The sequence below is a fragment of the Salvelinus namaycush genome, chromosome 3 (genome assembly GCF_016432855.1).
Source record: "Salvelinus namaycush isolate Seneca chromosome 3, SaNama_1.0, whole genome shotgun sequence".
NCBI lineage: Eukaryota > Metazoa > Chordata > Actinopteri > Salmoniformes > Salmonidae > Salvelinus > Salvelinus namaycush.
Genome location: NC_052309.1, coordinates 43,195,711 through 43,207,894, shown reverse-complemented (window position 1 = coordinate 43,207,894; position 12,184 = coordinate 43,195,711). Strand labels below are relative to the sequence as shown.

General features: G+C 46.2%; 1 protein-coding gene across 1 annotated transcript in view; it reads left to right on the top strand.

Annotated features, from left to right (window-relative positions):
* Positions 1–12,184, top strand: part of LOC120031659 (alpha-tectorin-like) — a 32,399-nt gene that overhangs the window by 3,028 nt on the left and 17,187 nt on the right. The window contains exons 7-12 of the mRNA XM_038977458.1: positions 2,029–2,599; positions 6,112–6,722; positions 8,013–8,546; positions 8,966–9,529; positions 10,363–11,047; positions 11,969–12,168. Of these exons, the coding sequence (XP_038833386.1) occupies positions 2,029–2,599; positions 6,112–6,722; positions 8,013–8,546; positions 8,966–9,529; positions 10,363–11,047; positions 11,969–12,168 (3,165 nt within the window). The remainder of the gene's footprint in view (positions 1–2,028; positions 2,600–6,111; positions 6,723–8,012; positions 8,547–8,965; positions 9,530–10,362; positions 11,048–11,968; positions 12,169–12,184) is intronic.

Genomic DNA, 12,184 nt, shown 5'->3' with positions numbered 1-12,184 from the left:
TCAGATGGTTATAGGTCAGATGTTGTGCCTTTGGGAGGCTAGGTACATAACAGTGGTCTGATCATGTAGTTTGACAGGTAAGACCAGCAGATCCTGTGTACCGCTCTCCAAGAGATTCATTAGGTCATTACCTAATGTTTTCATAGGAATATTCCATCAACGTCCCACCAAACATACAAAGAATATGGTTGACATCTTCTCAGAATATAAGATATTCATGTTTTAGACACCTTTCATGAACATTCCTGTGTATCAGCCGTCAGGACGTCGCTTGATGGTCCCAAAGAAACCCAATTGTTTCATTATTACACAGCATCCTTTGTTACTGTGGCCGAGCCCATCAAGGCTCTGTCATCCATTCACTGTTCTTTGTCTGTTGACCATTTTCGGGACACACACACAGTGCTTTCAACTTACATATTTGACACACTATGAAAAACATGATTACATTGTGCATGTTCATTTATACAGCAATTATTATTCAGCATGTCTTCATCTCGGATTTGAACTCACAACCTCTTGGTTCACAGCCTTCTGATGTATCTGCTACGCCACCATGTCTGTGTAATCAGACTATTCTCTCTTAATTCATTTGATTTACTTATTTCAGAAATGTTAGGGCTTTTATATAGTTTTCTTATGTTGGTGGGGCATATAACCTTGTTTTAATGTTACTCTTGAATCGCAATTATTTTTTTTTAAAAGAAGAGTTTTTCTTGAGTGTGCCTTTAACAGAGCTGAGATTTCCTTCAAAGTGTATTCACCCTATTGCTTACACCTATCCAGATGGAAGACGATGTTAGGGTTTGTATAGTCTGGACAGTGCCAGACTATACTGGCTCAATAAGCACCTGCTCTAGGGTTATCCCTTATTGGGACAGTGGTTAGGGCATTTGTCATTGGTGCTTGTGGCCTGGGTTTGTCACCTGCTAGGGGAGTCACACTCACATTATTAGCAGTATACAGTATGTTAATGTCATTATTTGGCAACATTTACAGCACCCGTAATTGATCTAATAGAAATGTGTTTCTCAATGAAAGATGGGAACCTGTAGGATTACCCATTGAGCACAAATTATTTCAAGCTAGCTGTGGAATGAGGTTAAGGCATGTTCTTAACTCCGTTGCATGAGCATCTCTCCATCGTCTGCTTGAAATGCACTTTGAAGTAAATCTCTTAAAGTGCACTCAAGAAAAACTATTTTATTGATCATAGTGATTGAGGAGTAACATTAAAACCAGGTAAAATGCCCCACCAACAATAGACCACTATATAGAAAGCCCTAACGTTGCTGAAATAAGTACATCAAATAAATGATGAGAGAATATTCAGATTAACTGCTAACTGACACAGCCATGGAGGCGTAGCATAACTATCTGAATGCCGTGAACCAAGAGGTTGTGAGTTCAAATTCCGAGGTGAGGACATGCTGAATAATAATTACTGTTTAATTGAACATGCACAATATTATCATATTTTTCAAAGAGTGTCAAATATGTAAGTTGAAAGCACTGTGTCCCGAACATTGTCAACAGACAAAGAGCTGTGAATGGATCAGTGGTTCACCAATCAGGGCCTTGATGGGCTCAGCAACAGTTACAAGGCGAAATGTGTAATGTGAATTTTTTTTGGGGGGGGGGCACGTTTCTTTGGGATCATCAGGTGAAGTCCTGCTACTAATACAAATACATTTTCTTGAAATATTCCCATGAAACATGTCTAGAAAATGCATATATTATGTTCTGAGCACATGGCAACCGTGTTCTGTGTAAATTATGTTTGACATTTAGGGAATGTTTGCCAAGACATGCTAAATAGGTTCTCAGGAGGTTTTTGCTAACAGACATAGAATGTTCCCCTAACTAACAGAAAACTGAACACTCAAACATCTGGGGAACATTACAGGTAACATTACAAAAAAGTTATCTTTCTCTAGAATTGTTAGTTGGGCTATCTAATCTAATATGGTGTTTATGTGGTACTGTACTGCATAATCTGCCCTGAATCTCCTACCTCTCCTTTTCAAGGTGGATGGACTGATGAAGACACTGCCAGTCCAACTCCAGCTAGGTGCAGTCAGGGTGTACCAGTCGGGCATGGCCGTCGCCCTGGAGACCGACTTCGGCCTCCTGGTGACCTACGATGGGCAGCACTACGCCTCCATTTCCCTGCCCAGCTCCTACTTCAACAACACATGCGGCCTGTGCGGTAACTATAACGACGATCCTGCCGACGACCCTGTGCTGCCCGACGGCTCGCTGGCCGAGAGCGTAGTGGCGCTGGGTGGCAGCTGGCGGGCGGAGGACGCTGACTGGCGCTGCACAGACGGCTGTGCCCAGAACTGCAGTGTCTGTGAACCATTGACCGAGGCGTTCTACTTCCGTCCGGACTACTGTGGAATCATCAACAAGACGGACGGGCCTTTCAGGGACTGCAGGGCAGTGGTGGACCCAACGGCCTTTGTCTACAGTTGTGTCTACGACATGTGCAGCAACAAGGACAACATTACCACCCTCTGTCAGGCCATTCAGGCCTACGCCTTAGCCTGCCAAGCCCTGGGGGTCACCATACGAACCTGGAGGTCACACACCTTCTGTGGTGGGTGCTCTTCTGTCCCGATGTATATCTATATGTTGGGTAGAAATGGTTTTGTTTGGACATTTTTATAGCTACCTATCCTTAAAATAAATGACCTACTGTTTCTGTTAGTGATGGATCTAAAATGTACTGGGTGGGAGGGGCTGGTCCAACTCAGTGTCATAAAAAAAAATGCACACCTCCCCAAAGTTTAAAATATTTTCACATGACTCTCCCCTTTTACCGTAAAATAAATTGAACACCCTCCCCCCATATAATTAACTGAAAATAATGTTTATGACCACAAATAACAATAACTGTGTTTATAAAAGTGGATATCAACTTTGCCACTTCAGCATGCTTTTGTGGCGCAGTCGATGCCACGCAGGGCTACGGGCCAGAAGGTTGAGGGCTGGCCGACCACCACAGACGAGCTCACTCTCCCTGCTTGTTTCATTACACTACGATCAGAGTCGGCTGCACACACTGATCAGCTAGGGGGAAATCAGATTTTCAACATTTTGATGCCATATTTAATTGTATAAAATATATCCAATTAATTTTCCACCAACAGGTTTCTGTGCCAATGCACCACACGACCAATAAACAAAGCATAACGACTTTGGGCACTTTAATATCATGGTTTGTGTTTTTAACACCACAATAAATAGACAATGTCAATCTTGACAAACAGAAATAATATCCCTCCCTACCTTGTAGGCTTACCTAGTATCGAAGGCTTGGCTTGACAATCTCCGAATGTCATTAAACTTTTTGGTATTTTGTAACAGATGTCTCTTTCCATTCATCAATTGGCCGCTGCACAGTTTGGATTGATTGATTTTATTTGTCAGTAAAAGAAATACGTACAGTACCAGTCAAATGTTTTTGGCCACACCTACTCATTCAAGAGTTTTCTTTATTTTGACTATTTTCTATATTGTAGAATAATAGTGAAGAGTGAAGTAGTGAAATAACACATATGGAATCATGTGGTAACCAAAAAAGTAGCCAACCTTTTCCTTGATGACAGCTTTGCACACTCTTGGCATTCTCTCGAGCAGCTTTATGAGGTAGTCACCTGGAATGCTTTTCTAACAGTCTTGAAGGAGTTTCCACATATGCTGAGCACTCGTTGACTGCTTTTCCTTCACTCTGCGGTCCAACTCATCCCAAACCATCTCCATTGGGTTGAGGTCGGGTGATTGTGGAGGCCAGGTCATCTAATGCAGCACTCCATCACTCTCCTTCTTGGACAAATAGCCCTTACACAGCCTGGAGGTGTGTTGGGTCATTGTCCTGTTGAAAAAACAAATGATAGTCCCACTAAGTGCAAACCAGATGGGAATGCGTATCACCACAAAATGCTGTGGTAGCCATGTTGGTTAAGCATGCCTTGAATTCTAAATAAATCACTGACAGTGTCACCAGCAAAGTACCTCCTCCTCTATGCTTCACAGTGGGAACCACACATGAGGAGATCTTCTGTTCACCTACTCTGCGTCTCACAAAGACACACCGTTTGGAACCCAAAGGATTTGGACTCATCTGACCAAAGGACAGTTTTCCACCGGTCTAATGTCCATTGCTCGTGTTTCTTGCCCCAAACAAGTCTCTTCTTATTATTCGTGTCCTTTAGTAGTGGTTTCTTTGCAGCAATTCGACCATGAATGCCTGATTCACACAGTCTCCTCTGAACAGTTGATGTTGAGATGTGTCTGTTACTTGAACTCTGTGAAGCATTTATTTGGGCTGTTATCTGAGGTGCAGTTAATTGCCGATATCTGAGGCTGGTAACTCTAATGATCATATCCTCTGCAGCAGAGGTAACTCTGGGTCTTTTCTGTGGCAGTCCTCATGAGAGCCAGTTTCATCATAGAGCTTGATGGTTTTTGCGACTGCACTTGAAGAAACTTTCAAAGTTCTTGAAATGTTCTGTATTGACTGACCTTCATGTCTTAAAGTAATGATGGACTGTCGTTTCTCTTTGCTTATTTGAGCTGTTCTTGCCATAATTTGGACTTGGTCTTTTACCAAATAGGGCTATCTTCTGTATACCACCCCTACCTTGTCACAACACAATTGATTCGCTCAAACGCATTAAGAAGGAAAGAAATTCCACATATTCACTTTTAAGAAGGCACACCTGTTAATTGAAATGCATCCCAGGTGACTACCTCATGAAGTTGTTTGAGAAAATGCCAAGAGTGTGCAAAGCTGTCATCAAGGCAAAGGGTGGTTTCTTTGAAGAATCTCGAATATAAAATATAATTTGATTTGTTTAACACTTTTTTGGTTACTACAGGATTCCATATGTGTTATTTCATAGTTTTAATGTCTTCACTATTATTCTACAATGTAGAAAATAGTACAAAAAAAGAAAAACCCTTGAATGGGTAGGTGTGTCCAAACTTTTGATTGCGGGACTTATTTTTTTACATAATTAATATATAATTACATAGATATAGAGATGAATAAATGCTCAACCTTCAGATGAGTATGAGGGGTGATTTTAAGTACAATTCTTACAACTTTGTTTGGCTGGTAGCTTATTCTTTAGATGTTTGGGGCTGTTGGTGAACCATGATGTGCAGACATAATCAAAGTGACACTGGACTAGCAAACTTGCCAGAGTCTTCAGCATGTCTATAGCTAGGTTTCCATCCAATTGGCGACAGATTTTCATGCAAATATTCTAAAATATTCATAAAAACAATATGCTATTTCAGAGTTTCCTTTAGGAAAATTTGGCACCGGACAACATGACAGGGAAGATTTTAATTTACCGAACATTTGAGAAATTTTATGGACATCCATATGCATTCAAATTCAACCTGGCGCAGCCAGCACCATCAATAAACGAGGGATGTTGGACAAATGAGACACATTTACGTGTCCTTAAAAACAGCCTATAACAAATTACAAAATCACTATTCCTTGTGTTCCGATGTGTAGCATATGCAACACTTTATAGTCTATTTTTTGAAGGGGTTTTAGGCTACTTTCCTAAAACAATAATTGTCCACCTCACGGTTTAGCTGTCAGAGATTTGAGCACTAAATGTGTCAGGGCATTGCAAGGCCTATAGGCTTCGGAAGAGAATCTTAGGCCTAACCCCGGAGAGATAGAGATATGCAGGTACCATGCTACGACACCGACATGCATTTCTTTATGTCAGATGGTTACTGCGTCTACTACACAGATATAGACATACAGAAGGAGGGTAATTTGTAAATGTTCTATCCTTATATTTTGTATAAAGATAAGCACTATATTGTTAGATATTAGTAACTCTGGTAGGCCTGAAACGGTCTTCCTCACCTCAAATTCAACTGTCAGTTGCGGCAGTTTGACAACCCTCCCCTATTTTTGACCACCCCTCCCCCCAGTAAATGTCGATCTGTCCCTTAGATGTGGTTAATATCATAATGTAACTTACAGTAGTAATCATGTAGCACATAACAGCATAATCTTAGGTTAATATGATTTGTTAAATACAGTAACATCCTATTTCTCCTTTGATTGGCTGCCAGCCCTGAAATGCCCTGAGTCCAGCCACTACCAGGTGTGCACCAGTGCCTGCGCCGCCTCATGCTCGGACCTCACCTCCCACCTGTACTGCACCCACCCTTGCACAGAGGGCTGCCAGTGCGACCCGGGATACGTGCTGAGTGGCAACCGTTGCGTCCGGCACCAGGACTGTGGCTGCGAGCGTGAAGGCCTCTACTACCCTCTCAACGACACTTTCTGGGCGGGCCCTGCCGGCGAGGGTGGAGAGTGCACCCTGCGCTGCGTCTGTGGACCCAACGGCGAAGTCTCCTGCTTCAACGATTCATGTAGAGAAGGCGAGGTGTGTGTGACAGAGTTCGGCCTGTTGGGCTGTTACCCCCGCAGGGAAGGGGTGTGTTCTCTGGGCCAGAATGTCGTGACAGCCTCTTTCGACGGGACCTCCATGCCCTTCCCGGACGACAGCTCCTACTACCTGCTGAGGTCGTGTGGGCCAACGCCGGCCAACGTGTCTGCTGTGGAAGTAAAGATGGGCCGGCGGCTGGTAAACAAGGGTCCGTACTGGATGCGGCCCGTGGTGGTCAGGGTGGCCAACCTGGAGGCCCAGATGGGTGGATCGGACTTTGACACAGTAAAGGTCAGTATTATAGCCTGGTGCTCCAGTCTGTTTGTGCTTTAGCCAACTTTTCTCTATATTTGTTCATTGTCATTCCAAATATACAGTATGGGACCAGGCTATTTTGGTGCTACCTCAGTCCGATTGAGAGAAAATGCATGAGTCTCCAGACAAGTAAACATACAAAAGTATGTGTAAAGATTCTCTGAGCATTGATATTGTGCTACATTGTGGGTAGGTTTTCCAGACCCAGGCACAGGAGGTTGGTGGCACCTTATTGGGGAGGACAGGCTCATGGTAATGGATGTAGTAGAATAAGTGGAATAGTACCAAACACATGGTTTCCATTTTATTGTATGCCATTCCATTCGCTCCGTTACAGCCATTATTATGAGCAGTCCTCCCCTCAGCAGCCTCCACTGGACCCAGGGCAACTTTACTTCTGGACTAAGAATCACTTTCAGTGGAGAAACTTCATTTAGCATTATTTTACACCAGGAGTAGGCTAAATATGAGTCTGGGAAACTGGCCCTGAAAGTCTGTCATCAAGAGATGAATACCTTTCTCAAAGTAATTTAGCTGGAATACGTAGTTCAATTGAGTACAGGCTTAACTGAATGACAACAGAGATAATATAGTAAGGAATTGTATTGAATAGTTTGGTATAGGCTTTGTCTCCGAGGAATGCTCCTCAGAGCAAGATTCTGATGACAGGTTGCCCCATGCTGGGGGAAAAGAGTTCTAATGACGGGTCTTAAGGTTATTATGCTGGTGGTGGTGGGGAGATAGGTCATTGGACGACTGTTGCTGCAAAACAACAAGGTTTGAGTCGACATATAAATACCCCCCCTAGATTCATGCCCATTGGTTGAAAGAAAGATAGTGATTATTGCACGAGTGAGTAGGTTAATCAGCAACAGCGGTGGAATTGCCTTAGTGTGCCATGCTCATAGGCGGAAGTTAATAGGTGAACGACATTCCACACGCTTGCTAATAGAAGAGGAGGAAGAGACGTGACGCTGTGCTGACGTGCTAACATTAAGACACTATACTATAAATACCTGCCATGCTGACAAGGTATCCTTATAACCCCTGCCATATAAATACCTGCAATGCTGATGAGTGAGACAGGAAGCGATGTGAATTATGAGTTTACTAGATGAATGAAAAGATCCATTCAGACCAGCCTCACTGATTGAAAATGTGTAACTACGTGACAGATATATCACTGCACTACTGTACATTACAGTGACTGAATGTTGCTGCTACTACCTCTCCATGACATAATGTTACGATGTGTCTAAATCCCAGCTCAACGGTGAGCTGGTACTACTGCCTTATGTCCACCCACTGGAGACCCTTATGATCTACCGCGCCCCTGGCAACGCTACTGTGGTGGAATCCAGCGGATTGGTCCTAGTCCGCTACACCCTTCAGGGCCTCCTCAACATCTCTCTCTCTACCCTCTTTTACAACGCCACCTGCGGCCTGTGCGGTCTCTTCAACGGAAACGCCAGCGATGATCTCCGTCTGCCTAACGGCCGGCTGGCCGAATCCCTCGAACTCTTCACTGACGGCTGGCGGGCCATCGCTGACGACCTGACGTGCAATGGCGATTGCGACAATCTGTACCGCATGTGCACGGACCTGCGGCTCTACCAGAGCCCGTGGATGTGTGGCAACATCAACGACCCGGGGAACAGCTCCTTCCTGGCGTGCCACGGTGCCGTCAACCCCTCGCCGTTCTTCCGGAACTGCCTGTACAACATGTGCGTGCGGGAGGGAAACCGCTCGGTGCTCTGCTCTTCGCTGCAGGCGTATGCCTCGGCCTGTCAGGATGCCCAGGTGGGCCTTGCTGCCTGGAGGAGTGCTACCAATTGCCGTGAGTTAGTCCCTCGCCACCACCTTGGAGTGATGTTGAGTGATGGACTGATTGTGTATTTTTCCTTTATTAACCAAACCTTGGCTCTGCTAATTCTGAATAGCCCTTTCTCTTGTTTCTGTTTCTATCTCTGTCCCGACCTCTCTCTATGTCTCTCCCCTTTTCTCTCACTCTCTTTTACTTTATGTTACGGTCCCTCTATCTCTCTCTCTCTCTATTTGTCTTTTACCCCACTCTCATCTCTCTCCGCCCACCCCTCGCTCTCCTTCCCGCAGCCTTGCCCTGTCCGGAGAACAGCTATTTCGATGAGTGCACCAGTGCTTGCCCGCTGACCTGCGCCGGCCTGGACGAGCCCGCCGAGCTGTGCCCACTGCCCTGTCAGGAGGGCTGCCAGTGCAGGGAGGGCTTTGCACTCCACAACGGCCAGTGCGTGGCGCGCAACGACTGCGGCTGCATCAGCTCTGGGGGCCGGCAGCTGGCCACCAACCAGATCTTCTGGAATGACTGGGAGTGCCAGGAGCGCTGCTATTGCAACGGCTCGGACAACAGCGTCTACTGCACGCTGGCACCGTGCCGGGAGGGTGAGTACTGCCAGGAGGGCTTTGAGGGCCTCTACTTCTGCCAGGCGCGCACCGAAGCGCTGTGCGTTGCCGCTGGTTACAGCCACTTTCTGCCATTCGGAGGTGTGCCCTTCGAGCTGCAGAGTAGCTGTACCTTGATCCTGGCTACAACGAGGTGCAACGGCGGAGTGGCGGGAGAGGAGGATATGGACCAGAGCACCGCCACCCGACCCAGGACGAGCACCAGCGCCGACCTCCCTCGCTTCAAGCTGTCAGCCCGGAACGAGGAGAGGGACACGGGGCAAGCCATCTGGGTGAGGGGGTTCATCTTGGAAGTCTACGGCTATGAGATTGAGGTGTCTCGGAGCTACAAACACACCATCACAGTGAGTGTATTATACACTTTTCACACTACCTTTCTGTCCTGAATTAAACTGTACTGTACTGGCTCAGATATTTTCATTTCCCATTGTCCTTTTAATCACGATTCCAGAAACTATGGTGGATGCGTAACTAGGCCAGCTCAGTAAAATTTGGTTTGACTTGTCTCGGTTCCACTCAGTAGGGTGTAAAGCCTGGGGCACAGTCAGTCTTGTTAGACCTTATTAGGAAGAACCACGTGTTGTAAGTAACAGGCCAAGAATCTTACCAATGCTTTTCAGTGCTTTTCAATCCAACTGAAAAAAAGACAGGAGAAATGTGTTCTTACTATGTCTTGACACTTTTCATTTCAATGCATATTCATCCTTCCAGTGTGACTGATGTGTTGTGAATCTCGCACAGACGTGTGAGGGAGAGTTATTTGTTAATCAAGCCGATAGAATAGCGGAGCAAAGAGTGAATTCCTCTTTGATTGGCTCAGGGCGGATCTTATTTCCATCGGCATCTTTTATCAGGCTGGATTGGGCTCAGGGGAACGGCTGACCTGAGCGACATTTGGAAAAGGTTCACAAACCTACACAAAGATCTGAGGAGAACCACAATACACACACTCAATCCTATACACTCACACTTGCTAGTTATATCACACACACACACACACACACACACACACACACACACACACACACACACACACACACACACACACACACACACACACACACACACACACACACACACACACACACACACACACACACACACACACACACACACACACACACACACACACACACACACAAACAGTCATGACTCACTCTCCCATGCTCTCTCCCAGGTGAATAAGGAACGTCTGTACCTGCCTTTGGAGCTGGGGCCGGGGAAGGTCCACATCTTCACTTTCGGCATGCAGCTGGTGGTGGAGACGGACTTTGGCCTGAAAGTTGCCTTCGACTGGAACACCCTGCTCCTGCTCACGCTGCCTCGACGCCTCTACAAAGCCACCTGCGGCCTGTGCCAGGGCATGCCACTTTCCTCTCCACCCGCACTCACCACCAGCAACTGGGGCATGGCCTGGGCTGAGCAAGACACATTCTGCCAGGTGGGCTGTGGCGACTCGTGCCCACGTTGTGGGTTGGTCGAGAGAGGCTTTGGTGCCATCGATGCCCCTTTACTCGTCACGGACGCTTACGTGGAAGGCGTGGCCCAAGATGGTGAGGGAGGAGGAATCAATGTTGATGGCGGGGGTTACACAGGAATCCGATTCCACCTGGGCGAGGGGCTGTACTTGTTTGTGGAGCCCGAGGCAGTGCGTCTGTGCGGGTTGATCGTGGACCGCGGCGGTGTGTTTGCGCGCTGCCACAGCAAGGTGGCGCCGGCGTTCTTCTACCAGAACTGCCTGCAGGACACATGCCTGGACCAGGGTGCCTCGGGGACCATTTGCAACTGGCTGCAGATCTACACCAGCACATGCCAGACCCAGGGAGTGCGTGTGTTAGGCTGGAGGAGTGACACACCCTGTGGTGAGCACAATAATAATTGAGGCATGAATCAAGTAGATTGAGTTGAGTTTAATTCTCTCCAGCCCAGGTGGAGGCTTATCTTACATGGAACTACTCCTCAGTAGTAATAGCCTATTAGATAATATTAGGTTCTGACAAACAGAGTGAAAAACTAACGGACAACTGGTCAAAGCTCAAACCAAGTTTATTCACCCACTGGGTCAAACAGCTGCAAAGACATAACATGTTTACACAAGCACATATATTTATACCTTCCTCCTATGCTGAGTCTCCTCCTTGCACATCTGGACAACCAATACATCTCTGTTTGCTAGACAGGACTTTAGGGGTGCCTGTTCTTTCTCACCTCATCTGACCTGAACTCATCTGACCTGACCTCGGCCAAAATTCCTCACTCCTCCCCAACTCACGCCTGTCCTACCTTATCTGTTGACTGAAACCATAACCATTGCCCTCCTCCTCTCCATAGGATACATGAGATTTAACAATAGCATGTTCTTACAAAATGTAAACTTTCTGCACTCCCCTTTCTCACTCAGTAGATGTCCATACCCTCAGGAGTTTCGAAGTTAGTGCCCAACAATAACAACTGATACTTTCACCAAGGTTACATGGAGTTCTCAGTCATATGATGGAAGGAGAGATGAATCACAAATCAGCAGCTTTACGCTGTCAAATGAATAACCAACTGATATTTTAATGTTTGTTCTTGTATGTATGTATTCTGCATCTATCCTCCACTTTGCACCCAAACTGTAATCTGTCCAGAGAACCAATGCCAGGTAAATGAATCATGTAATCATCATGTCTGTGTCTCAATCAAAGGCATCATATGCCCTCTATAATGCTAGGAGTAGGGTGCCATTTTGGACGCAACCCACATTTTCATTATAAAGACATGTTATTTTTCTCCTTCCCCAGTGCTGACGTGCCCAGCAAACAGCCACTACTCTAGCTGCATGTCAGTGTGCCAACCGCAGTGCGCCCCAGCCCGTGGCCAGAGGGAGTGCACCCAAGACTGTGTGGAGGGCTGCCAGTGTGACCAGGGATACTTCCTCAATGGCAAGGGTTGCATCCGGCCCCAGAACTGTGGCTGCTACAACGACGGCAAGTACTATGAGGTGAGTCAGTCACACA